This window comes from Pseudophryne corroboree, chromosome 1 (assembly GCF_028390025.1).
Source record: "Pseudophryne corroboree isolate aPseCor3 chromosome 1, aPseCor3.hap2, whole genome shotgun sequence".
In the NCBI taxonomy this organism is placed as follows: domain Eukaryota; kingdom Metazoa; phylum Chordata; class Amphibia; order Anura; family Myobatrachidae; genus Pseudophryne; species Pseudophryne corroboree.
In genome coordinates, this window is record NC_086444.1 from 1,118,264,302 (window position 1) to 1,118,289,449 (window position 25,148).

Genomic DNA, 25,148 nt, shown 5'->3' on the forward strand with positions numbered 1-25,148 from the left:
GGCCCCTTAGTTGGCTGGTTGGCACAATCAAGCAGTGTATCGTTAGCCTAAGTCAACTCAAACATTAGAAAAACTTCCAAAAGAAAAATCAGCACAACACATTCTGACAGGTCCATAGTGTATAAGATCCATGTGTTCAGCCATTACCACCGGAACCAATCTTTGGTACTCTATGGGGGAGGCAAATAAACTGAGGAAAGACTAAACAGGTTATTGCTGCAAGCCCACAGGAGGCCCCTGCACAACCCAGACACCAGCACATACTGTACATGCTCAGCACTAGACACCAGTACATACATGCTCAGCACAAGTGGCATCAGAGCGGTCAGCTGCAACACAGAACTTGTTATGTACCACACACATACACTGCAAGTTACACTGCGCACACCGCCGGCGTGAAGGAGCCAGACTAATCAGAGGAAGTACCTGGGTGCAGGCAATGTCACAGAGCGGAGCGCAGCCCCCAGCACACTCACTACCTACAGCCGCCACCAGTGCTAGGCCAGGCCGGGGGAAGGGGACGTCACCACACCGTTACCCCGCGCACACAGCACGCCCATATCTCGCACAGCATCAGCCACACACCCCGAGGGGGCCGCTACACCGTGCCCGGCAGTATGGTGACCGGCACACAGTCAGGATGGACCGGGATTCCGGCATCCAGCCAGTCGATGGCCGCCATCTCCTTACCTCGCTGGTGACAGAGGAAAGGGAGGACGTCTGACGTCATCACGTATTTATACTGCCGGCGTCGCCAGGGACAAGTCAGCAACGCCATCAACGCAGCCGTGATCAATCGATTGCCTGATGCAAGAGTAGGGATAGTAGTAGATGGCAGCCTGCTGTGGTCTAACAGCTGCTGTGACACTACATGCCCCGGCGTGAGAGACTAGCAAGGCTGGCTGCGACTTATGGTTTCACAGCAGCTGTGGTGACCTACATACAGTGCTACGACTGCTGTACATCTGAAGCGCATAGCCTCAAGGAACAAATCAACTACCGTTTTTTTTTTTTATCAACTAGCACTGGCTGGCTACGGAAGCCCGCGGGTGCCTATCTTAGCGCGAGCTGATTGTAAAGTATGTGTATGTGAAGGCGCGACCAATCGCTGCCAGAGCAGTGCCCTTACGTGCAGTCAGCCCAGGAGCAGACACTCAGGAGAGTGAGTGGCACGATGAGGCTGGTCGGGCTGAGAAAGTGCGCAGAGCTGATTCGGGTCACTGGGGTGAGATATTACAATGATGTAAATACAATGGCTCTGTGATATGCACACCCATCCTTTGCTAACCCGCACCTTTACTCATTTACTCAGGGCAAGGGTGCTTGTTGGCTTTGCAGTGCAGTCATGGGGGAGGGAACCCAGATAATCTTGGGGAGAACATCAGAACTCTTCACAGATAGGGCCCTGGTCAGCATGAGCGAGCCCCGGCACTATTAGGTTGTAATACTTACCACTGTGCTGCCACACTTACAGCTGTACATAATTTTATTATCTGGTGTACAGCTTCAGCACAGCGCTGGTCTTCTCGCACCGATTATATATATATATATATATATATATATATATATATATAATTTCTCTAACGTCCTAGTGGATGCTGGGGACTCCGTAAGGACCATGGGGATAGACGGGCTCCGTAGGAGACATGGGCACTTTAAGAAAGAATTTAGGTTCTGGTGTGCACTGGCTCCTCCCTCTATGCCCCTCCTCCAGACCTCAGTTAGAGAAACTGTGCCCAGAAGAGCTGACAGTACAAGGAAAGGATTTTGGTAATCCAGGGCAAGATTCATACCAGCCACACCGTATAACATGTGATAACAACCAGTTAACAGTATGACAAATAACAGAGCATCAGGTCAAACCCTGATGCAACCATAACTTAACCCTTATTGAAGCAATAACTATATACAAGTATTGCAGAAGAAGTCCGCACTTGGGACGGGCGCCCAGCATCCACTACGGACTACGAGAAATAGATTTACCGGTAAGTAAAATCTTATTTTCTCTAACGTCCTAGTGGATGCTGGGGACTCCGTAAGGACCATGGGGATTATACCAAAGCTCCCAAACGGGCGGGAGAGTGCGGATGACTTGGAAGCACAGATGGAGCAAACACAAGGTCCTCCTCAGCCAGGGTATCAAACTTGTAGAACTTTGCAAAAGTGTTTGAACCTGACCAAGTAGCCACTCGGCAAAGCTGCAATGCCGAGACCCCTCGGGCAGCCGCCCAAGAAGAGCCCACCTTCCTAGTGGAATGGGCCTTAACTGATTTTGGCAGCGGCAATCCAGCCGCAGAATGAGCCTGCTGAATCGTGTTACAGATCCAGCGAGCAATAGTTTGCTTTGAAGCAGGAGCACCAAGCTTGTTGGAAGCATACAGGATAAACAAAGACTCTGTTTTCCTGACCCTAGCCGTTCTGGCTACATAAACCTTCAAAGCCCTGACCACATCAAGTAACTCGGAATCCTCCAAGTCAGTAGTAGCCACAGGCACCACAATAGGTTGGTTTATATGAAAGGATGAAATCACTTTCGGCAGAAATTGTGGACGGGTCCGCAATTCTGCTCTATCCGCATGGAAAACCAGATAGGGGCTTTTATGTGACAAAGCCGCCAACTCTGACACACGCCTAGCCGAAGCCAAGGCTAATAGCATGACCACCTTCCACGTGAGATATTTCAACTCCACCGTTTTGAGTGGTTCAAACCAGTGGGATTTCAGGAAACTCAACACCACGTTAAGATCCCAAGGTGCCACTGGAGGCACAAAAGGGGGCTGAATATGCAGCACTCCCTTTACAAACGTCTGAACTTCAGGTAGAGACATGGGCACTTTAAGAAAGAATTTAGGTTCTGGTGTGCAATGGCTCCTCCCTCTATGCCCCTCCTCCAGACCTCAGTTTGATACTGTGCCCAGACGAGCTGGGTGCTTTTCAGTGAGCTCTCCTGAGTTTGCTGAGAGAAAGTATTTTGTTAGGTTTTTTATTTTCAGGGAGCTCTGCTGGCAACAGACTCCCTGCATCGTGGGACTGAGGGGAGAGAAGCAGCCCTACTCTCTGAAGCTAGGTCCTGCTTCTTAGGCTACTGGACGCCATTAGCTCCAGAGGGATCGTACGCAGGATCTCACCCTCGCCGTCCGATCCCAGAGCCGCGCCGCCGTCCCCCTCGCAGAGCCGGTGGACAGAAGCCGGGTGAGTATGAGAAGCAAAGAAGACTTCACAGGCGGCAGAAGACTCCGTTCTTCACTGAGGTAACGCACAGCACTGCAGCTGTGCGCCATTGCTCCCACACACCTCACATACTCCGGTCACTGTAAGGGTGCAGGGAGGGGGGGGCGCCCTGGGCAGCATTTGGGACCACTTTTGGCAAAAGTTAAACATATATACAGCTGGGCACTGTATATATGTATGAGCCCCCGCCAAAAATTGCATATTTAAGCGGGACAGAAGCCCGCCGCCGAGGGGGCAGAGCTTCTTCCTCAGCACTCACCAGCGCCATTTTTTCTCCACAGCTCCGCTGAGAGGAAGCTCCCCAGGCTCTCCCCTGCAGATACATGGTAGAAGAGGGTAAAAAGAGAGGGGGGGCACATAATTAGGCGCAAAAAACATTATATAAACAGCAGCTACTGGGTTAACATTAAGTTACTGTGTTATTCCTGGGTTTATAGCGCTGGGGTGTGTGCTGGCATACTCTCTCTCTGTCTCTCCTAAGGGCCTTGTGGGGGGACTGTCTTCAAAAAGGGCATTCCCTGTGTGTGTGGTGTGTCGGTACGCTTGTGTCGACATGTCTGATGAGGAAGGCTATGTGGAAGCAGAGCGGAAGCAAATGAATGCGGTGTCTCCGCTGACGGCGCCGACACCTGATTGGATGGATATGTGGAAGGTTTTAAATGATAATGTTAATTCCTTGCATAAAAGGTTAGAAAAAGCTGAAGCCTCAGGACAGTCAGGGTCCCAACCCGTGCCTGATCCTATGTCGCAGAGGCCGTCAGGGTCTCAGAAGCGCCCACTATCCCAAATTGTTTACACAGATACCGACATGGATTCTGACTCCAGTGTCGATTACGATAATGCAAAGTTACAGCCAAAATTGGCTAAATCCATCCGTTATATGATTATAGCAATTAAGGATGTGTTGCACATCACAGAGGAAATCCCAGTCCCTGACAAGAGGGTACATATGTATGGGGAAAAGAAGCCAGAGGTAACCTTTCCCCCCTCACACGAGCTAAATGAGTTATGTGAAAAGGCTTGGGAACCTCCAGATAAAAAACTGCAGATTTCCAAAAGGATTCTTATGGCGTATCCTTTCCCGCCAACGGACAGGTTACGCTGGGAATCCTCCCCTAAGGTGGACAAAGCTTTAACATGCTTATCCAAGAAGGTAGCCCTGCCGTCGCAGGATACGGCTACCCTCAAAGATGCTGCGGATCGCAAACAGGAGGTTACCCTGAAGTCCATTTATACACATTCAGGTACCTTACTGAGGCCGGCGATCGCGTCGGCCTGGGTGTGTAGTGCTGTAGCAGCATGGACGGATACCGTGTCTGAGGAAATTGATACCTTAGACAAGGATACTATATTGTTGACCTTGGGGCATATTAAAGACGCTGTCCTATATATGAGAGATGCTCAAAGAGACATTAGTCTACTGGGTTCTAGAATAAATGCTATGTCAATTTCTGCCAGAAGGGTCCTGTGGGCTCGGCAATGGACAGGTGATGCCGACTCAAAAAGGCATATGGAGGTTACTTTACAAGGGTGAGGAATTGTTTGCGGAGGGTCTCTCGGACCTGGTCTCCACAGCTACTGCTGGAAAGTCAAATTTTTTGCCATATGTTTCCTCACAGCCTAAGAGAGCACCGTATTATCAAATGCAGTCCTTTCGATCACAGAAAAACAAGAAAGTCCGAGGTGCGTCCTTTCTTGCCAGAGGCAGGGGCAGAGGAAAGAAGCTGCACAACACAGCTAGTTCCCAGGAACAGAAGTCCTCCCCAGCCTCTACAAAATCCACCGCATGACGCTGGGGCTCCACAAGCGGAGCCAGGCCCGGTGGGGGCACGTCTTCAAAATTTCAGCCACAAGTGGGTTCACTCCCAGTTGGATATTGTGTCTCAGGGATATAAGCTGGAATTCGAGGAGATGCCCCCTCACCGATACCTCAAATCGGCCCTGCCAGCTTCCCCCCACGAGAGGGAAATAGTGTTAACTGCAATTCACAAATTGTATCTTCAACAGGTGGTGGTCAAGGTTCCCCTCCTTCAACAAGGAAGGGGTTATTATTCGACCATGTTTGTAGTCCCGAAACCAGACGGTTCGGTCAGACCCATATTGAATTTAAAATCCCTGAACATATATCTGAAAAGGTTCAAGTTCAAGATGGAATCGCTGAGAGCGGTCATCGCAAGCCTGGAAAGGGGGGATTTTATGGTGTCTCTGGACATAAAGGATGCATACCTTCATGTCCCCATTTATCCACCTCATCAGGCGTACCTCAGATTTGTGGTACAGGATTGTCATTACCAATTTCAGACGTTGCCGTTTGGTCTCTCCATGGCTCCGAGAATATTTACCAAGGTAATGGCGGAAATGATGGTACTCCTGCGGAAGCAAGGAGTCACAATTATCCCATACTTGGACGATCTCCTCATAAAAGCGAGATCAAGAGAGCAGTTGCTGATCAGCGTAGCACTTTCTCTGGAAGTGTTACGGCAACACGGCTGGATTCTAAATATTCCAAAGTCGCAGTTGGTTCCTACGACTCGTCTGCCTTTCCTGGGCATGATTCTAGACACAGACCAGCAACGGCTTATCTCCCGATGGAGAAAGCTCAGGAACTCATGACACTGGTCAGGAACCTATTAAAACCAAAACAGGTGTCAGTGCATCACTGCACTCGTGTCCTGGGAAAGATGGTGGCATCATACGAGGCCATTCCCTTCGGCAGGTTCCATGCAAGGACTTTTCAATGGGACTTACTGGACAAGTGGTCTGGATCACATCTTCAGATGCATCAGTAAATCACCCTATCCCCCAGGGCCAGGATGACACTCCTGTGGTGGCTGCAGAGCGCTCACCTTCTCGAGGGCCGCGGATTCGGCATTCAGGACTGGGTCCTGGTGACCACGGACGCAAGCCTCCGAGGTTGGAGTGCAGTCACACAGGGAAGAAATTTCCAAGGTCTGTGGTCAAGTCAAGAGACTTGCCTTCACATCAACATCATGGAACTAAGGACCATATACAACGCCCTACGTCAAGCGGAGACCCTGCTTCGCGACTAACCGGTTCTGATTCAGTCAGACGACATCACCGCAGTGGCTCATGTAAACCGCCAAGGCGGCACAAGGAGCAGAGTGGCGATGGCGGAAGCCACCATAATTCTTCGCTGGGCGGAGAATCACGTCAGCGCACTGTCAGCAGTGTTCATCCCGGGAGTGGACAACTGGGAAGCAGACTTCCTCAGCAGACACGACCTCCACCCGGGAGAGTAGGGACTTCATCAGGAAGTCTTCGCACAGATTACAAGTCGGTGGGAACTGCCACAGGTGGACATGATGGCATCCCGCCTCAACAAAAAGCTACAGAGGTATTGCGCCAGGTCAAGAGACCCTCAGGCGATAGCTGTAGACGCCCTGGTGACACCGTGGGTTTTCCAGTCGGTCTATGTATTTCTTCCTCTCATACCCAAGGTGCTGAGGATAATAAGAAAAAGAGGAGTGAGAACAATACTCATTGTTCCAGATTGGCCACGAAGGACTTGGTATCCAGATCTGCAAGAAATGCTCACAGAGGACCCGTGGCCTCTTCCTCTAAGACAGGACTTGTTGCAACAGGGGCCCTGTCTGTTCCAAGACTTACCGCGGCTGCATTTGACGGCATGGCGGTTGAACGCCGGATCCTAGCAAAGAAAGGCATTCCGGATGAGGTAATTCCTACGCTGATAAAGGCTAGGAAGGACGTGACAGCTCAACATTATCACCGTATATGGCGAAAATATGTTGCTTGGTGTGAGGCCAGGAATGCTCCTACGGAGGAGTTCCAGCTGGGCCGTTTCCTTCACTTCCTACAGTCCGGAGTAAATTTGGGCCTAAAATTGGGTTCCATTAAGGTCCAGATTTCGGCCCTATCCATTTTCTTTCAAAAAGAGTTGGCTTCTCTACCTGAAGTTCAGACGTTTGTAAAGGGAGTGCTGCATATTCAGCCCCCTTTTGTGCCTCCAGTGGCACCTTGGGATCTTAACGTGGTGTTGAGTTTCCTGAAATCCCCCTGGTTTGAACCACTCAAAACGGTGGAGTTGAAATATCTCACGTGGAAGGTGGTCATGCTATTAGCCTTGGTTTCGGCTAGGCGTGTGTCAGAGTTGGCGGCTTTGTCACATAAAAGCCCCTATCTGGTTTTCCATGCGGACAGAGCAGAATTGCGGACCCGTCCACAATTTCTGCCGAAAGTGGTTTCATCCTTTCATATAAACCAACCTATTGTGGTGCCTGTGGCTACTACTGACTTGGAGGATTCCGAGTTACTTGATGTGGTCAGGGCTTTGAAGGTTTATGTAGCCAGAACGGCTAGGGTCAGGAAAACAGAGTCTTTGTTTATCCTGTATGCTTCCAACAAGCTTGGTGCTCCTGCTTCAAAGCAAACTATTGCTCGCTGGATCTGTAACACGATTCAGCAGGTTAATTCTGCGGCTGGATTGCCGCTGCCAAAATCCGTTAAGGCCCATTCCACTAGGAAGGTGGGCTCTTCTTGGGCGGCTTCCCGAGGGGTCTCGGCATTACAGCTTTGCCGAGCGGCTACTTGGTCAGGTTCAAACACTTTTGCAAAGTTCTACAAGTTTGATACCCTGGCTGAGGAGGACCTTGTGTTTGCTCCATCTGTGCTGCAGAGTCATCCGCACTCTCCCGCCCGTTTGGGAGCTTTGGTATAATCCCCATGGTCCTTACGGAGTCCCCAGCATCCACTAAGACGTTAGAGAAAATAAGATTTTACTTACCGGTAAATCTATTTCTTTATCATCCACTAGGGGTCACTGGAGTACTCTTGGGATATGGACGGGCTTCCGTAGGAACAGCACTGAATATTTAAATTTAGAAACACTCCACCCCTCCATATCCCCGAGCACTTCTCAGTGTTTTTTCTGTGCTACACGTGGCAACAGCTCTGTAACTGAAGTCACGGTTACTTGAAGAATTTTTTATTTTTTATTTTTTTTCTACTATTTGACACATCCCTTTCCCCCTTCCAAAGGCAGGGTCAGGGATAGTGCAGCTGCGGATAGCAGCACGGGCGTGTCGGGCCTCTCTGAAAGAGCTCCCTCACAGCCACACACACAGCCTCTTGCACAGGCTGGCCGGCGCTTGTTCAAGAAGCCCCGTCGGAGCCTCCGCACAACTGCAGGATTCAGGTATGTGAAGGGGGCGGTCAGCTCCCGCTGCCGCCCCGAGGTGTGGGGACATTGTAGTGCTTAGCGCTCCAGGCCGTCTGTCCACGCCGCTGCTCTCCCCACTCAGCGCCCTCCCAACGGCCACAGTCTTCAGACCTCCGTGCAGGCCACCGCTGATCTCCTCTCAGAGGCCGCCGGCCGCCGCAGCTCTCTCGCTCACGGGGCTGGCCGCCGTTATTGCTCCGGGTCCCAACACGCGGCTCACTCGGGCTCACAGCGCTCTGCGATACCCGCTGGGGCCCCACACGCTGTGCTGGCGCTGCTCTGAGTCGAAAAGAGCAGGCAGCCATTACAGGGGGGACAAACAATAATAAATACAGGGGCAATAAGCGGCATATGAAATACTGCAGCAGCAGATAAGAGGCTGCAGGGATTGTTGCATTATAATCAGTGAAAGTTTTGTAACCAGCACTAAGATTATATGTATAAGATAGCATGGCAGCCATGTTTAACCATGCTTCCTGTGTCTTCCTGCTGTGATTCCAGAACGTTCCTGTCCTACATCTCTACTCCACCGGAGGCGCAGGGGTGTTAGTGGGAATTTGGGATCACATTTCTTAGTACTGGCCACGTGTACTGCACTTGGCCAGATATATATACAGAGACACCTTATTGCTATTTTACTGAGTCGTGCAGGTGTCTGGTTTTTTGTGTATTGTATTGTCTGTCGCCATAATGAGTAAGGCACCAGCAAAAACTAAAAAGCATAATTGCAAAGTATGTGGCAGTGTGTTACCGGATGCATCTACCACATGTACAGTATGTTTTGTGGATTCCGTTCAGAATACCATTTCTGCGCCAGTTTTACAACCAATGTCCTCACCGGACCCGCCGTGGGGTATGTTAGTAAATGTACTGGATAGATTACAGACAGAAATGACCGCTGCTCGTCTGGAGCGAGAAACGATAAGATCTGAGTCTAGGGTGAGACCGCCAGAACTACCGGAGGCATCTCAGCCTTGCGTAAGGTCCAAATCCATTTTGGGCAAACGGGATAATTTTCATATGTCTTATGATTTTCCAGTGTCTGCTATGTTGCATTCTGACGATTCCATGCCAGACCTCACGGAACACGATGAGGGTGAGGAGGGCGAAGTGGAGTCAGATGGCGAGGATTTTAACAGTTCCGGCATTGATGATCTCATCAGAGCGGTACGTCAGTCTCTAAGGTTTCCTGAAGCTGAGCAGCCTCTCACCAATGATCAGGTCGTATTTACTAAACGACGGAAGACGCCAGTAAGTTTTCCTGTGTCGGATTCTCTAAATCAGATGTTAGTAGAAACACGACAGAATCCAGATAAACGGTTTTCTATACCTCGCAGATTTAAGTCTAGTTATCCGTTTCCAGACTCGGTAACGTGTACATGGGAGAATCCACCAATAGTTGATTCTTCAGTGTCGAAGCTTACCAAGAAATTAACCATACCAGTGCCAGCAGCTACTACGCTTAAAGATCCTTCAGATCGCAAGATAGAAACTATGCTAAAAACCATGTATGTAGCAGCAGGTGTGATGCTAAGACCTGGATTGGTTGGCATTTGGGTAACTAAGGCGCTCATAATATGGCTTACAGAACTCAAATCTTCTTTACATGACGAAAACCTGATAATTCTTGTAAATCAAATGATTGAGGCTGTAGAGTATCTCTGTACAGCGTCTACTGACGTCTGTCAGCTCACTTCTCGTATTTCATCGTCGCTAGTTACGGCACGAAGAGCACTCTACCTGCGTACTTATCAGGCGGAGGCAGAGGTCAAACGAAGTATAGAGGCGTTGCCTTACGATGGCAAGAAGTTGTTTGGTCCAGAATTGGACGCATGGATTGCGGAGGCTACGGGAGGTAAGTCTGTTTTCTTACCATTGCCTCCACCGGCTCCAAGACGAAGGTACGCTGGACCTTCGTTCACATCCTTTAGACCTCAGCCCTTTCGAGGACGTGGCAGAGGATCAGCCACGCCTGCTAGACGTGGTCGAGGACGTGGTTTCCATCAAACCAACACAACTCGCCAAGACGCTAAGGTTACCGACAAGCCAGTGGCATGACGGGTTACCAGCCCATCTCGGTTCTCCAATTGTGGGAGCACGCCTTCAGACGTTCCATGTGGCGTGGTTCCACACATCCGCGGAGGGCTGGATCCGCAATTTAGTGTTAAAAGGTTTTTCAAGACAGGATTGCCTCTGTCGGACGACAAGAGGACGGTTTTGCAAATTGCCATTCAGTCCTTACTGGATTCGGCAGTGTTGATTCCGGTCCCTGTACACCAACAGGGTCAGGGTTATTATTCAAGTCTGTTTGTGGTCCCGAAGCCGGATGGCTCAGTTAGACCAATATTGAACTTAAAGGGGCTCAATCAGTACGTAACTTACTACAGATTCAAAATGGAGTCTCTACGTTCGGTGATTACGGGGTTAGAGACAAAGGAATTTATGATTGCGTTAGACCTCAAGGATGCGTACTTACACATTCCAATTTGGCAGCCTCATCAGAAATTCTTGCGGTTTGCAATACGCCAGAACCATTACCAGTTTCAGGCTCTACCGTTTGGCCTGTCATCAGCGCCTCGGGTATTCACCAAAGTGATGTCTGTGATGATAGCTCACCTCAGATCCCTGGGAGTGACAATAGTTCCGTATTTAGACGATCTGCTCATCAAAGCTCCGTCTCAACAGATACTTACCCAACATGCGCTGCTAACATACAATGTACTGGTTCACCACGGTTGGATTGTAAACTTCAAGAAATCACATCTAATTCCGTCTCAACGCCTTCAGTTCCTAGGTATGATTCTCGATACGGTCAATCAAAGAATTTACCTACCACAACAGAAAGTACAAATGCTACGCCATCTAGTACAATTAGTGCTCAAGCCACGCACAGTGTCGGTACACTTGTGCATTCGCCTTTTAGGCACAATGGTGGCAGCTTTCGAGGCGCTTCAGTTCGGAAGATTTCATTCTCGTCCATTTCAGCTGAACGTGCTTGCCCAGTGGTCGGGCTCGCATCTGCAGATTCACCACAGGGTGAGGTTGTCGCCAACAGCAAGAGTATCTCTGCTCTGGTGGCTCAAGGAACACAATTTAACCGCAGGAAGACGGTTCGGAGGTTGGAATTGGATAATTCTAACTACGGACGCCAGTCTCAGAGGTTGGGGAGCGGTAATTCAAAATTGTCAGCTCCAGGGTCTCTGGGCGGATCACGAGAAATTGCTGTCTATAAATGTTCTAGAACTCCGCGCAATTTACAATGCGCTACGACAAGCAGTGCATATGCTTCGCTGTCAGCCTGTCCAAGTGCAGTCGGACAATGCGACGGCGGTCGCATACATCAACAAACAAGGAGGAACGAGAAGCCGCATGGCAATGCGGGAAGTAGCTCGAATCCTCAATTGGGCGGAATGTCACCAAGTGATATTGTCGGCCGTGTTCATTCCGGGAGTGGACAACTGGGAAGCGGATTATCTCAGTCGTCGGGATTTTCATCCAGGCGAATGGGCATTAAATCCAGAAGTGTTTCACATGTTGGTTCAGCGGTGGGGTTATCCTCAGGTGGACCTGATGGCATCTCGACACAATCACCAAACGTTCCAGTATGTGTCCAGAACAAGAGATCCAAAGGCAGTGGCGGTGGATGCTCTCACTGTAGCGTGGCCGTACAGTCTTGTGTATCTGTTTCCACCGTTTCCGTTGCTCCCTCTGGTGCTAAAACGGATCAAAAGAGAGTCGGTCACAGTCATACTAGTGGCACCTCATTGGCCCCGGAGAGCTTGGTTCTCGGATCTCCGAGGATTACTCGCAGACGATCCTTGGCCGCTCCCGCTACGTACAGACCTGTTACAACAGGGTCCGTTCTTTTACCCCGATTTAGCGCGGCTGCGTTTGACGGGGTGGCTGTTGAGACCGCCCTCTTAAGAAGAGAGGGCATTCCAGATTCGGTTATACCAACCATGTTACGAGCTAGGAAGCCGGTTACGGCAGCTCATTATTACAGAATATGGCGTGCCTATATAGGTTGGTGTGAAGCTCAGAAATTTCCGACATCAGCTTTCAAAGTATGCCGCCTGTTGTTGTTTCTACAAACAGGGTTAGATGGAGGACTGCGTTTATCTACACTAAAGGTGCAGGTATCTGCTTTATCAATTTACTTTCAAAGACGATTGGCTCTATTGCCGTCTATACGCACTTTTCTCCAAGGTGTACTCAGGGTACAACCTCCATTCATTCCACCTACAGCGCCATGGGACTTGAATTTGGTTTTGGAGTTCTTACAGTCTTCATATTTTGAACCCTTACAGCAAGTGGATATAAAGTTTCTCACTTGGAAAACAATTTTTCTCCTAGCCTTAGCTTCGGCAAGGCGTGTTTCGGATTTGGGTGCCTTGTCATGCAAGGCACCGTATTTGGTATTTCATGATGACAGAGCGGAACTTCGGACGAATCCCGTTTTCTTACCAAAGGTAGTGTCATCTTTTCACATCAATCAACCAATAGTAGTTCCTGTGTTGACAGCACATTCTGGAACGCTGGATGTGGTACGCGCTTTACGCGTTTATGTATCCCGAACGTCTGCAGTTCGTAAAACGGATACGTTGTTTGTTCTATATGATGCGGCCAAGATGGGTTGGCCAGCGTCTAAACAAACCTTATCCAGATGGATAAAACTGACCATACGTCAGGCTTACCTTCATGCTAGGTTACAACCGCCTACGTCAGTAACCGCTCATTCCACACGTTCTGTGGGAACTTCATGGGCAGCTGGTCGTGGGGCTTCTGCGACGCAGCTTTGCCGGGCGGCTACATGGTCTTCAGTGCACACGTTTGTGCGCTTTTACAAGTTTGATACTTTTGCGGCATCAGCATCTAGCTTTGGCCGCCTAGTGTTACAAGTGCCAAACAGCTCTCCCGCCCATGGGGGAAGCTTTGGTACGTCCCAAGAGTACTCCAGTGACCCCTAGTGGATGATAAAGAAAATAGGATTTTGGTACTTACCAGGTAAATCCTTTTCATTGAATCCATAGGGGGCACTGGACGCCCACCCAGAGCAGTTTTACCTACTTGTGGTTAGTTCTGAGGATCTTATGGTAACACACTTTCACCGACTGGTTCAAATTACAAGTGCTGGTTAGGGTGTCAACTGTTTAGTTGTCAGTAACGTTATGTGTTAACTTCGTTATTGTCAGTTATGTTATATAGTAATACTCCATTGTCAACATCTCTATAGTTCCTGTTCGGCTCAGTAAAAAACACTGAGAAGTGCTCGGGGATATGGAGGGGTGGAGTGTTTCTAAATTTAAATATTCAGTGCTGTTCCTACGGAAGCCCGTCCATATCCCAAGAGTACTCCAGTGCCCCCTATGGATTCAAAGAAAAGGATTTACCTGGTAAGTACCAAAATCCTATTTTCTTGTAGTCCGTAGTGGATGCTGGGCGCCCGTCCCAAGTGCGGACTTCTTCTGCAATACTTGTATATAGTTATTGCTTCAATAAGGGTTAAGTTATGGTTGCATCAGGGTTTGACCTGATGCTCTGTTATTTGTCATACTGTTAACTGGTTGTTATCACATGTTATACGGTGTGATTGGTGTGGCTGGTATGAATCTTGCCCTGGATTACCAAAATCCTTTCCTTGTACTGTCAGCTCTTCTGGGCACAGTTTCTCTAACTGAGGTCTGGAGGAGGGGCATAGAGGGAGGAGCCAGTGCACACCAGAACCTACATTCTTTCTTAAAGTGCCCATGTCTCCTGTGGAGCCCGTCTATCCCCATGGTCCTTACGGAGTCCCCAGCATCCACTACGGACTACGAGAAATAGATTTACTGGTAAGTAAAATCTTATTTTCTCTAACGTCCTAGAGTATGCTGGGACTCCGTAAGGACCATGGGGTATAGACGGGCTCCGCAGGAGACATGGGCACTTTAAGAAAGACTTTGACTCTGGGTGTGCACTGGCTCCTCCCTCTATGCCCCTCCTCCAGACCTCAGTTTGAGACTGTGCCCAGAGGAGGATGGGTGCACTGCAGGGAGCTCTCCTCAGTCTCCTGCTAAGAAAGTATTTTGTTAGGTTTTTTATTTTCAGGGAGCACTGCTGGCAACAGACTCCCTGCATCGAGGGACTGAGGAGAGAGGAGCAGACCTACTTAAATGATAGGCTCTGCTCCTTAGGCTACTGGACACCATTAGCTCCAGAGGGATTGGAACACCGGTTCGTCCTGGGCGTTCATCCCGTAGCCGCGCCGCCACCGTCCTCCTCACAGAGCCGTAAAAAAGAAGAAAGAAGGCTTCAAAGGCGGCAGAAGACTTCGTGAGCTTCACTGAGGTAACGCACAGCACTGCAGCTGTGCGCCATTGCTCCCATACACCTCACAAACTCCGGTCACTGTAAGGGTGCAGGGCGCAGGGGGGGCGCCCTGGGCAGCAATATAAACCTCTCCTATGGCAAAATTAACTATATACATGTACAGGTGGGCACTGTACATGTATATTAAAGAGCCCCCACCATGTTTTACATATTTTGAGCCGGGACAGAAGCCCGCCGCCGAGGGGGCGGGGCTTCTCCCTCAGCACTCACCAGCGCCATTTTTTTCTCCACAGCACCGCTGAGAGGAAGCTCCCCGGACTCTCCCCTGCTTGACACACGGTGAAAGAGGGTTTTAAAGTAGAGGGGGGGGCACATAATTGGCGCGCATATATACTTTCTCTGACGTCCTAGTGGATGCTGGGAACTCCGTAAGGACCATGGGGAATAGCGGCTCCGCAGGAGACTGGGCACAAAAGTAAAGCTTTAGGACTACCTGGTGTGCACTGGCTCCTCCCCCTATGACCCTCCTCCAAGCCTCAGTTAGATTTTTGTGCCCGGCCGAGAAGGGTGCACACTAGGGGCTCTCCTGAGCTTCTTAGTGAAAGTTTAGTTTTAGGTTTTTTATTTTCAGTGAGACCTGCTGGCAACAGGCTCACTGCATCGAGGGACTAAGGGGAGAAGAAGCGAACCTGCCTGCTTGCAGCCAGCTTGGGCTTCTTAGGCTACTGGACACCATTAGCTCCAGAGGGACCGAACACAGGCCCAGCCTCGGAGCTCGGTCCCAGAGCCGCGCCGCCGGCCCCCTTACAGAGCCAGAAGCAAGAAGAGGTCCGGAAAAATCGGCGGCAGAAGACATCAGTCTTCAACAAGGTAGCGCACAGCACTGCAGCTGTGCGCCATTGTTACTCAGGCACACTTCACACTTCGGTCACTGAGGGTGCAGGGCGCTAGGGGGGGCGCCCTGAGCAGCAATGTAAACACCTTGGCTGGCATAAATACACCACATATAACCCCCAGGGCTATATGGATGTATTTTAACCCCTGCCAGAACTCACCAAAAAGCGGGAGAAAAGGCCGCCGAGAAGGGGGCGGAGCCTATCTCCTCAGCACACAGGCGCCATTTTCCATCACAGCTCCGCTGGAAGGACGTCTCCCTGACTCTCCCCTGCAGTCCTGCACTACAGAAAAGGGTAAAAAAGAGAGGGGGGCACTAATTTGGCGCAGTTTTAATACTAACAAGCAGCTATAAAGGGAAAAGCACATTTTATAGTGGTATTCCTGTCTATATATAGCGCTCTGGTGTGTGCTGGCATACTCTCCCTCTGTCTCCCCAAAGGGCTAGTGGGGTCCTGTCCTCTATCAGAGCATTCCCTGTGTGTGTGCGGTGTGTCGGTACGATTGTGTCGACATGTTTGAGGAGGAAAATGAGATGGAGGCAGAGCAATTGCCTATTATAGAGTTGTCACCCCCTAGGGAGTCGACACCTGAGTGGATGAGCTTATGGAAGGAATTGCGTGACAGTGTCAGCTCTTTACGACAGACAGTTGACGACATGAGACAGCCGGCTACTCAGCTTGTGCCTGTCCAGGGGTCTCAAACGCCATCAGGGGCTTTAAAACGCCCGTTACCTCAAATGGCAGACACAGACACGGATACTGACTCCAGTGTCGATGATGAGGAGACAAACGTGACTTCCACTAGGGCCACACGTTACATGATTGAAGCAATAAAAAATGTATTGCATATCTCTGATAATACAAGTACCACTAAAAAGGGTATTATGTTTGGTGAGAAAAAACTGCCTGTAGTTTTTCCTGTATCCGAGGAATTAAATAAAGTGTGTGATGAGGCGTGGGTTTCCCCCGATAAAAAACTGATAATTCCTAAAAGGTTATTGGCATCGTACCCTTTCCCGCCAGAGGATAGGGCACGTTGGGAAACACCCCCTAGGGTGGATAAAGCGCTCACACGCTTGTCTAAACAGGTAGCACTACCTTCTCCTGATACGGCCGCCCTAAAGGAACCTGCCGATAGAAAGCTGGAGAATATCCTAAAATGTATATACACTCACACGGGTGTTATACTGCGACCAGCAATCGCCTCAGCCTGGATGTGCAGTGCGGGCCTGGCGTGGTCGGATTCCCTGACTGAAAATATTGATACCCTAGATAGGGACAGTATATTACTGACTATAGAGCATTTGAAGGATGCATTTCTATATATGCGTGATGCACAGAGGGATATTTGCCGACTGGCATCAAGAGTTAGCGCGCTGTCCATTTCTGCAAGAAGAGGTTTATGGACGCGGCAGTGGTCAGGTGATGCGGATTCTAAAAGGCACATGGAAGTATTGCCTTATAAGGGGGAGGAGTTATTTGGGGTAGGTCTATCAGACCTGGTAGCCACGGCAACTGCTGGAAAATCCACATTTTTACCCCAGGTAGCTTCTCAACCCAAGAAGATGCCGTATTATCAGGCGCAGTCCTTTCGGCCCCATAAGGGCAAGCGGGCAAAAGGCGCCTCATTTCTGCCCCGTGGCAGAGGGAGAGGAAAAAGGCTGCAACAAACAGCCAGTTCCCAGGAACAAAAGCCCTCTCCCGCCTCCGCAAAGTCCTCAGCATGACGCTGGGGCTTTACAAGCGGACTCAGGCACGGTGGGGGCCCGTCTCAAGAAGTTCAGTGCGCAGTGGGCCCACTCGCACTGTGGACCCCTGGATCCTTCAGGTGGTATCTCAGGGGTACAAATTGGAATTCGAGACGTCTCCCCCTCGCCGTTTCCTAAAGTCTGCTTTACCGACGTCTCCCTCAGACAGGGAGGCAGTATTGCAAGCCATTCACAAGCTGTATTCCCAGCAGGTGATAATCAAGGTACCCCTCCTGCAACAGGGAAAGGGGTACTATTCCACACTATTTGTGGTACCGAAGCCGGACGGCTCGGTGAGACCAATTTTAAATCTAAAATCCTTGAACACTTACATACAAAGGTTCAAATTCAAGATGGAGTCACTCAGAGCAGTGATTGCAAACCTGGAAGAAGGGGACTATATGGTCTCTCTGGACATCAAAGATGCTTACCTACATGTCCCAATTTACCCTTCTCACCAAGGGTACCTCAGGTTTGTGGTACAGAACTGTCACTATCAGTTTCAGACGCTGCCGTTTGGATTGTCCACGGCACCCCGGGTCTTTACCAAGGTAATGGCCGAAATGATGATACTCCTTCGAAAGAAGGGAGTTTTAGTTATCCCTTACTTGGACGGGGTGGTCTTCTGTTTGCCGGCGGTCGGGCTCCCGGCGCTCAGTATACCGGCGCCGGGAGCCCGACAGCCGGAATACCGACAATTATTTTCCCTCGTGGGGGTCCACGACCCCCATAGAGGGAGAATAAACGCGCCACCGTGCCCGTAGCGTGGCGAGCGCAGCGAGCCCGCAAGGGGCTCATTTGCGCTCGCCAAGCTGTCGGTAAGCCGGCGGTCGGGCTCCCGGCGCCGGGATGCTGGTCGCCGGGAGCCCGACCGCCGGCCAGCCGTAGTGAACCCCTTGGACGATCTCCTGATAAGGGCAAGATCCAGGGAACAGTTGGAAGTCGGGGTAGCACTATCTCAGATAGTGCTGCGGCAGCACGGTTGGATTCTCAATATTCCAAAATCGCAGCTGATCCCGACGACACGCCTTCTATTCCTAGGGATGATCCTGGACACAGTCCAGAAAAAGGTGTTTCTCCCGGAGGAGAAAGCCAGGGAGTTATCCGAGCTAGTCAGAAATCTCCTAAAACCAGGCCAAGTCTCAGTGCATCAATGCACAAGGGTCCTGGGAAAGATGGTGGCTTCTTACGAAGCAATCCCATTCGGCAGATTCCACGCAAGAACCTTCCAGTGGGATCTGCTAGACAAGTGGTCCGGGTCGCATCTTCAGATGCATCAGCGGATAATCTTGTCACCAAGGATAAATATCCTGGAGCTAAGGGCCATCTACAGTGCTCTAAGCCTAGCAAGACCTCTGCTTCAAGGTCAGCCGGTGCTGATCCAGTCAGACAACATCACGGCAGTCGCCCACGTAAACAGACAGGGCGGCACAAGAAGCAGGAGGGCAATGGCAGAAGCTGCAAGGATTCTTCGCTGGGCGGAAAATCATGTGATAGCACTGTCAGCAGTGTTCATTCCGGGAGTGGACAACTGGGAAGCAGACTTCCTCAGCAGACACGACCTCCACCCGGGAGAGTGGGGACTTCACCCAGAAGTCTTCCACATGATTGTGAACCGTTGGGAAAACCCAAAGGTGGACATGATGGCGTCCCGCCTCAACAAAAAACTAGACAGGTATTGCGCCAGGTCAGGGGACCCTCAGGCAATAGCTGTGGACGCTCTGGTAACACCGTGGGTGTACCAGTCAGTGTATGTGTTCCCTCCTCTGCCTCTCATACCCAAGGTACTGAGAATCATAAGAAGGAGAGGAGTAAGGACTATACGCGTGGCTCCGGATTGGCCAAGAAGGACTTGGTACCCGGAACTTCAAGAGATGCTCACAGAGGACCCGTGGCCTCTACCTCTAAGAAGGGACCTGTTCCAAGACTTACCGCGGCTGCGTTTGACGGCATGGCGGTTGAACGCCGGATCCTGAAGGAAAAAGGCATTCCGGATGAAGTCATCCCTACCCTGATCAAAGCCAGGAAGGATGTAACCGTACAGCATTATCACCGTATTTGGCGTAAATATGTTGCGTGGTGCGAGGCCAGGAAGGCCAGGCGTGTCTCAGAATTGGCGGCTTTATCCTATAAAAGCCCTTACCTAATTTTTCATACGGACAGGGCAGAATTGAGGACTCGTCCTCAATTTCTCCCTAAGGTGGTTTCAGCGTTTCACTTGAACCAGCCTATTGTGGTACCTGCGGCTACTAGGGACTTGGAGGACTCCAAGTTGCTGGACGTAGTCAGGGCCCTGAAAATATATGTTTCCAGGACGGCTGGAGTCAGAAAATCTGACTCGCTGTTTATCCTGTATGCACCCAACAAGCTGGGTGCTCCTGCTTCTAAGCAGACTATTGCTCGTTGGATTTGTAGTACAATTCAGCTTGCACATTCTGTGGCAGGCCTGCCACAGCCAAAATCTGTAAAAGCCCATTCCACCATGAAGGTGGGCTCATCTTGGGCGGCTGCCCGAGGGGTCTCGGCTTTACAACTTTGCCGAGCAGCTACTTGGTCAGGGGCAAACACGTTTGCTAAATTCTACAAATTTGATACCCTGGCTGAGGAGGACCTGGAGTTTCTCTCATTCGGTGCTGCAGAGTCATCCGCACTCTCCCGCCCGTTTGGGAGCTTTGGTATAATCCCCATGGTCCTTACGGAGTTCCCAGCATCCACTAGGACGTCAGAGAAAATAAGAATTTACTTACCGATAATTCTATTTCTCGTAGTCCGTAGTGGATGCTGGGCGCCCATCCCAAGTGCGAATTGTCTGCAATACTTGTACATAGTTATTGTTACAAAAATCGGGTTATTATTGTTGTGAGCCATCTTTTCAGAGGCTCCTCTGTTATCATGCTGTTAACTGGGTTCAGATCACAGGTTGTACGGTGTGATTGGTGTGGCTGGTATGAGTCTTACCCGGGATTCAAAATCCTTCCTTATTGTGTACGCTCGTCCGGGCACAGTATCCTAACTGAGGCTTGGAGGAGGGTCATAGGGGGAGGAGCCAGTGCACACCAGGTAGTCCTAAAGCTTTACTTTTGTGCCCAGTCTCCTGCGGAGCCGCTATTCCCCATGGTCCTTACGGAGTTCCCAGCATCCACTACGGACTACGAGAAATAGAATTATCGGTAAGTAAATTCTTATTATAACAGCGCTACTGGGTAAACATTGTGTTTTTTCCTGGGTCATATAGCGCTGGGATGTGTGTTGGCATACTCTCTCTCTGTCTCTCCAAAGGGCCTAAAAGGGGAACCTGTCTTCAGAAAAGAGATTCCCTGTGTGTGTGGAGTGTGTCGGTACGCGTGTGTCGACATGTTTGACGATGAAGGCTCACCTAAGGAGGAGGGGGAGTGCATGATTGTCAGGCCGCCGTCGGCAACGCCGACACCGGACTGGATGGATATGTGGAATGTCTTGAATGCTAATGTAAATTTATTACATAAGAGATTAGACAAAGCTGAGGCTAGGGAACAGTCAGGTAGTCAGACCGTGCCTGTCCCAGTGGCACCGGGACTTTCCGGGTCTCAAAAGCGCACATTATCCCAGATCACTGACACAGATAGCGACACGGATTCAGATTCCAGTGTCGACTATGAGGATGCAAAGTTACAGCCAAAAGTGGCTAAGGGTATTCGTTACATGATTATTGCTATTAAAGAGGTTTTGCATATCACGGAGGAACCCCCTGTCCCTGACACGAGGGTACACATGCATAAAGAGAAAAAACCTGAGGTCACCTTTCCGTCCTCATATGAGCTAAGCGAATTGTGCGAAAAGGCTTGGGAATCTCCAGACAGGAGATTACAAGTTTCCAAGAGGATTCTTATGGCGTATCCCTTCCCACAAAAGTACAGGATACGATGGGAATCTTCGCCTAAAGTAGACAAGGCGTTGACACGCTTATCAAAGAAGATAGCACTGCCATCCCAGGATACAGCTACCCTCAAGGATCCTGCTGATAGTAAGCAGGAAGTTACCATGAAGTACATTTACACACATTCTGGTACTATTATTAGACCGGCTATGGCATCGGCCTGGGTTTGTAGTGCTGTCGCAGCATGGACAGATTCCTTATCTACGGAGATTGAGACCCTAGATAAGGATACCATTTTAATGACCCTAGGGCATATCAAGGATACTACGTTATATATGAGGGATGCTCAAAGAGACATTTGTTTACTAAGCTCCAGAATTAATGCTATGTCTATTTCTGCTAGGCGACTCTTGTGGACCCGGCAGTGGACGGGGGATGCCGACTCAAAGCGGCATATGGAGTCGTTGCCTTACAAGGAGGAGGAGTTGTTTGGTGACGGCCTCTCTGACCTTGTCTCTACTGCTACAGCAGGTAAATCGATTTTTTTGCCTTATGTTCCCCCGCAACCTAAGAAGGCGCTGCATTACCAAATGCAGTCCTTTCGTTCCAATAAAAACAAAAAGGTACGGGGTTCGTCCTTTCTTGCCAGAGGTAAAGGCAGGGGAAAAAAGCTGCACACAGCTAGTTCCCAGGAGCAAAAGTCCTCCCCTGCGTCTGCAAAATCCACCGCATGATGCTGGGGCTTCCCTGGGGGAGTCAGCTCAAGTGGGGGCACGTCTTCGATTTTTCAGCCACATCTGGGTCCACTCGCAGGTGGATCCCTGGGCAATAAAGATTGTTTCCCGGGGATGCAAGCTGGAATTCGAAGAGGTGCCTCCTCGCCGGTTTTCAAATCGGCCCTACCAGCTTCTCCTTCAGAGAGGGAGTTAGTGTTAAATGCAATTCAAAAATTGTGTCTTCAGCAGGTAATAATCAAGGTTCCCCTTCTGCAACAAGGGAAGGGGTATTACTCAACCCTGTTTGTGGTCCCGAAACCGGACGATTCGGTCAGGCCCATTTTGAATTTAAAATCCCTGAACCTGTACTTAAAAAGGTTCAAGTTCAAGATGGAATCGCTCAGAGCGGTCATCGCCAGCCTGGAGGGGGGGGATTGGATGGTTTCCCTGGACATAAAGGATGCATACCTTCATGTTCCGATATTCCCTCCTCATCAGGCGTTCCTGAGATTTGCGGTACAGGACTGTCATTACCAATTTCAGACGTTGCCGTTTGGGCTTTCCACGGCCCCGAGGATTTTTACCAAGGTAATGGCGGAGATGATGGTGCTCCTGCGCAAGCAGGGTGTCACAATTATCCCATACTTGGACGATCTCCTCATAAAGGCGAGATCTCGAGAGAAGTTACTGGACAGCGTTTCACTGTCTGTGAGGACGTTACAGCAACACGGCTGGATTCTCAATATTCCGAAGTAGCAGCTGGTTCCTACAACGCGTCTGACCTTTTTGTGCCTGATTCTGGACACAGACCAGAAAAAGGTTTTCTTCCGATGGAAAAGGCTCAGGAGCTCATGGCTCTTGTCAAGAACCTATTGAAGCCAAAGACGGTTTCAGTGCATCACTGCACACGTGTCCTGGGGAAGATGGTGGCGTCTTAAGAGGCCATCCCCTTCGGCAGGTTCCATGCGAGGACTTTTCAATGGGACCTACTGGACAAGTGGTCCGGGTCTCATCTACAAATGCATCAAAGGATCGTTCTGTCTCCCAGAGCCAGGGTATCTCTCCTGTGGTGGCTGCACAGTGCTCACCTCCTAGAGGGCCGCAGGTTCGGCATTCAGGACTGGATCCTGGTGACCACGGATGCAAGCCTCCGAGGTTGGGGAGCAGTCACACTGGGATGAAATTTTCAAGGTCTCTGGTCAAGTCTAGAGACTTGTCTTCACATCAACGTCCTGGAATTGAGGGCCATATACAACGCCCTACGTCAAGCGGAGGCATTGCTTCGCGACAAGCCAGTCCTGATTCAGTCGGACAATGTCACAGCAGTAGCTCATGTAAACCGCCAAGGCGGCACAAGGAGCAGGGTGGCAATGGCAGAAGCCACCAGAATTCTTCGCTGGGCGGAAGGTCATGTAAGCGCACTGTCAGCAGTGTTCATTCCGGGAGTGGACAACTGGGAAGCGGACTTCCTCAGCAGACACGACCTGCATTCGGGAGAGTGGGGACTTCATAAGGAAGTCTTCGCACAGATCGTGGGTCAGTGGGGACTGCCCCAAATAGACATGATGGCGTCCTGTCTCAACAAAAAGTTAAAGCGGTATTGCGCCAGATCAAGAGACCCTCAGGCGGCAGCGGTAGACACCCTGGTGACACCTTGGGTGTTCAGGTCGGTCTATGTGTTTCCTCCTCTTCCTCTCATACCCAAGGTGTTGAGAATAATAAGACAAAGAGGAGTGAGAGCAATCCTCGTGGCTCCGGATTGGACACGAAGGACTTGGTATCCAGATCTGCAGGAGTTGCTCACAGAAGATCCGTGGCCTCTTCATCTACGGCAGGACCTGCTGTAACAAGGGCCCTGTCTGTTCCAAGACTTACCGCGGCTGCGTTGACGGCATGGCGGTTGAACGCCGGATCCTAGAGGAAAAAGGTATTCCGGATGAGGTCATTCCTACCCTGATCAAGGCTAGGAAGGACGTGACATCGAAACATTATCACCGCATATGGAGAAAATATGTTTCTTGGTGTGAGGCCAGGAATTCTCCTACAGAGGAGTTCCATTTGGGCCGTCTCCTTCACTTCCTTCAGACTGGAGTGAATTTAGGCCTAAAATTAGGGTCCATAAGGGTTCAAATTTCGGCCTTATCCATTTTCTTTCAAAAAGAATTGGCTTCTTTTCCTGAAGTACAGACTTTTGTAAAGGGAGTACTGCATATTCAGCCCCCGTTTGTGCCTCCGGTAGCGCCTTGGGACCTTAATGTGGTGTTACGTTTCCTTAAGTCACATTGGTTTGAACCTCTCAACACGGTGGAGTTGAAATACCTCACTTGGAAGGTGGTCATGTTGTTAGCCTTAGCTTCAGCAAGGCGAGTTTCGAAACTAGCGGCTTTGTCACATAAAAGCCCCTATCTGGTTTTTCATGTGGATAGGGCGGAATTGAGAACTCTTCCTCCGTTCCTTCCTAAGGTGGTCTCATCTTTTCATATGAACCAACCTATTGTTGTGCCTGTGGCTACGTGTGACTTGGAGGATTCCGTGTCCTTGGATGTGGTCAGGGCTTTGAAGATTTATGTGGCCAGAACAGCTAGGGTCAGGAAGACAGAAGCACTGTTTGTCCTGTATGCAGCCAACAAGGTTGGTGCTCCGGCTTCTAAGCAGACTATTGCTCGCTGGATCTGTAACACGATTCAGCAGGCGCATTCTACGGCAGGATTGCCGTTACCAAAATCGGTTAAGGCCCATTCCACTAGGAAGGTGGGCTCTTCTTGGGCGGCTGCCCGAGGGGTCTCGGCTTTACAGTTGCCGAGCAGCAACTTGGTCGGGTTCAAACACCTTTGCAAAGTTCTATAAGTTTGATACCCTGGCTGAGGAGGACCTTCTGTTTGCTGTATCGGTGCTGCAGAGTCATCCGCACTCTCCTGCCTGTTTGGGAGCTTTGGTATAATCCCCATGGTCCTTACGGAGTCCCAGCATCCCCTAGGACGTTAGAGAAAATAAGATTTTACACCTACCGGTAAATTTATTTCTCGTAGTCCGTAGAGGATGCTGGGCGCCCGTCCCAAGTGCGGACTTCTCCTGCAAGACTTGTATATAGTTATTGCTTTAATAAGGGTTAAGTTATAGTTTCATCGGTTTGGACTGGGACTATGTTGTTTGTTCATACTGTTAACTGGGTAGTTTATCACAAGTTATACGGTG

At 50.1% G+C, this 25,148-nt stretch overlaps 1 protein-coding gene across 1 annotated transcript in view; it reads left to right on the top strand.

Annotated features, from left to right (window-relative positions):
* The first annotated feature begins 774 nt into the window (after positions 1 to 774).
* Positions 775 to 25,148, top strand: part of LIAS (lipoic acid synthetase) — a 60,651-nt gene continuing 36,277 nt past the window's right edge. Inside the window, exon 1 of the mRNA XM_063922779.1 lies at positions 775 to 1,225. Coding sequence (XP_063778849.1) covers positions 1,175 to 1,225 — 51 coding nt within the window. The 5' untranslated portion in view covers positions 775 to 1,174. The remainder of the gene's footprint in view (positions 1,226 to 25,148) is intronic.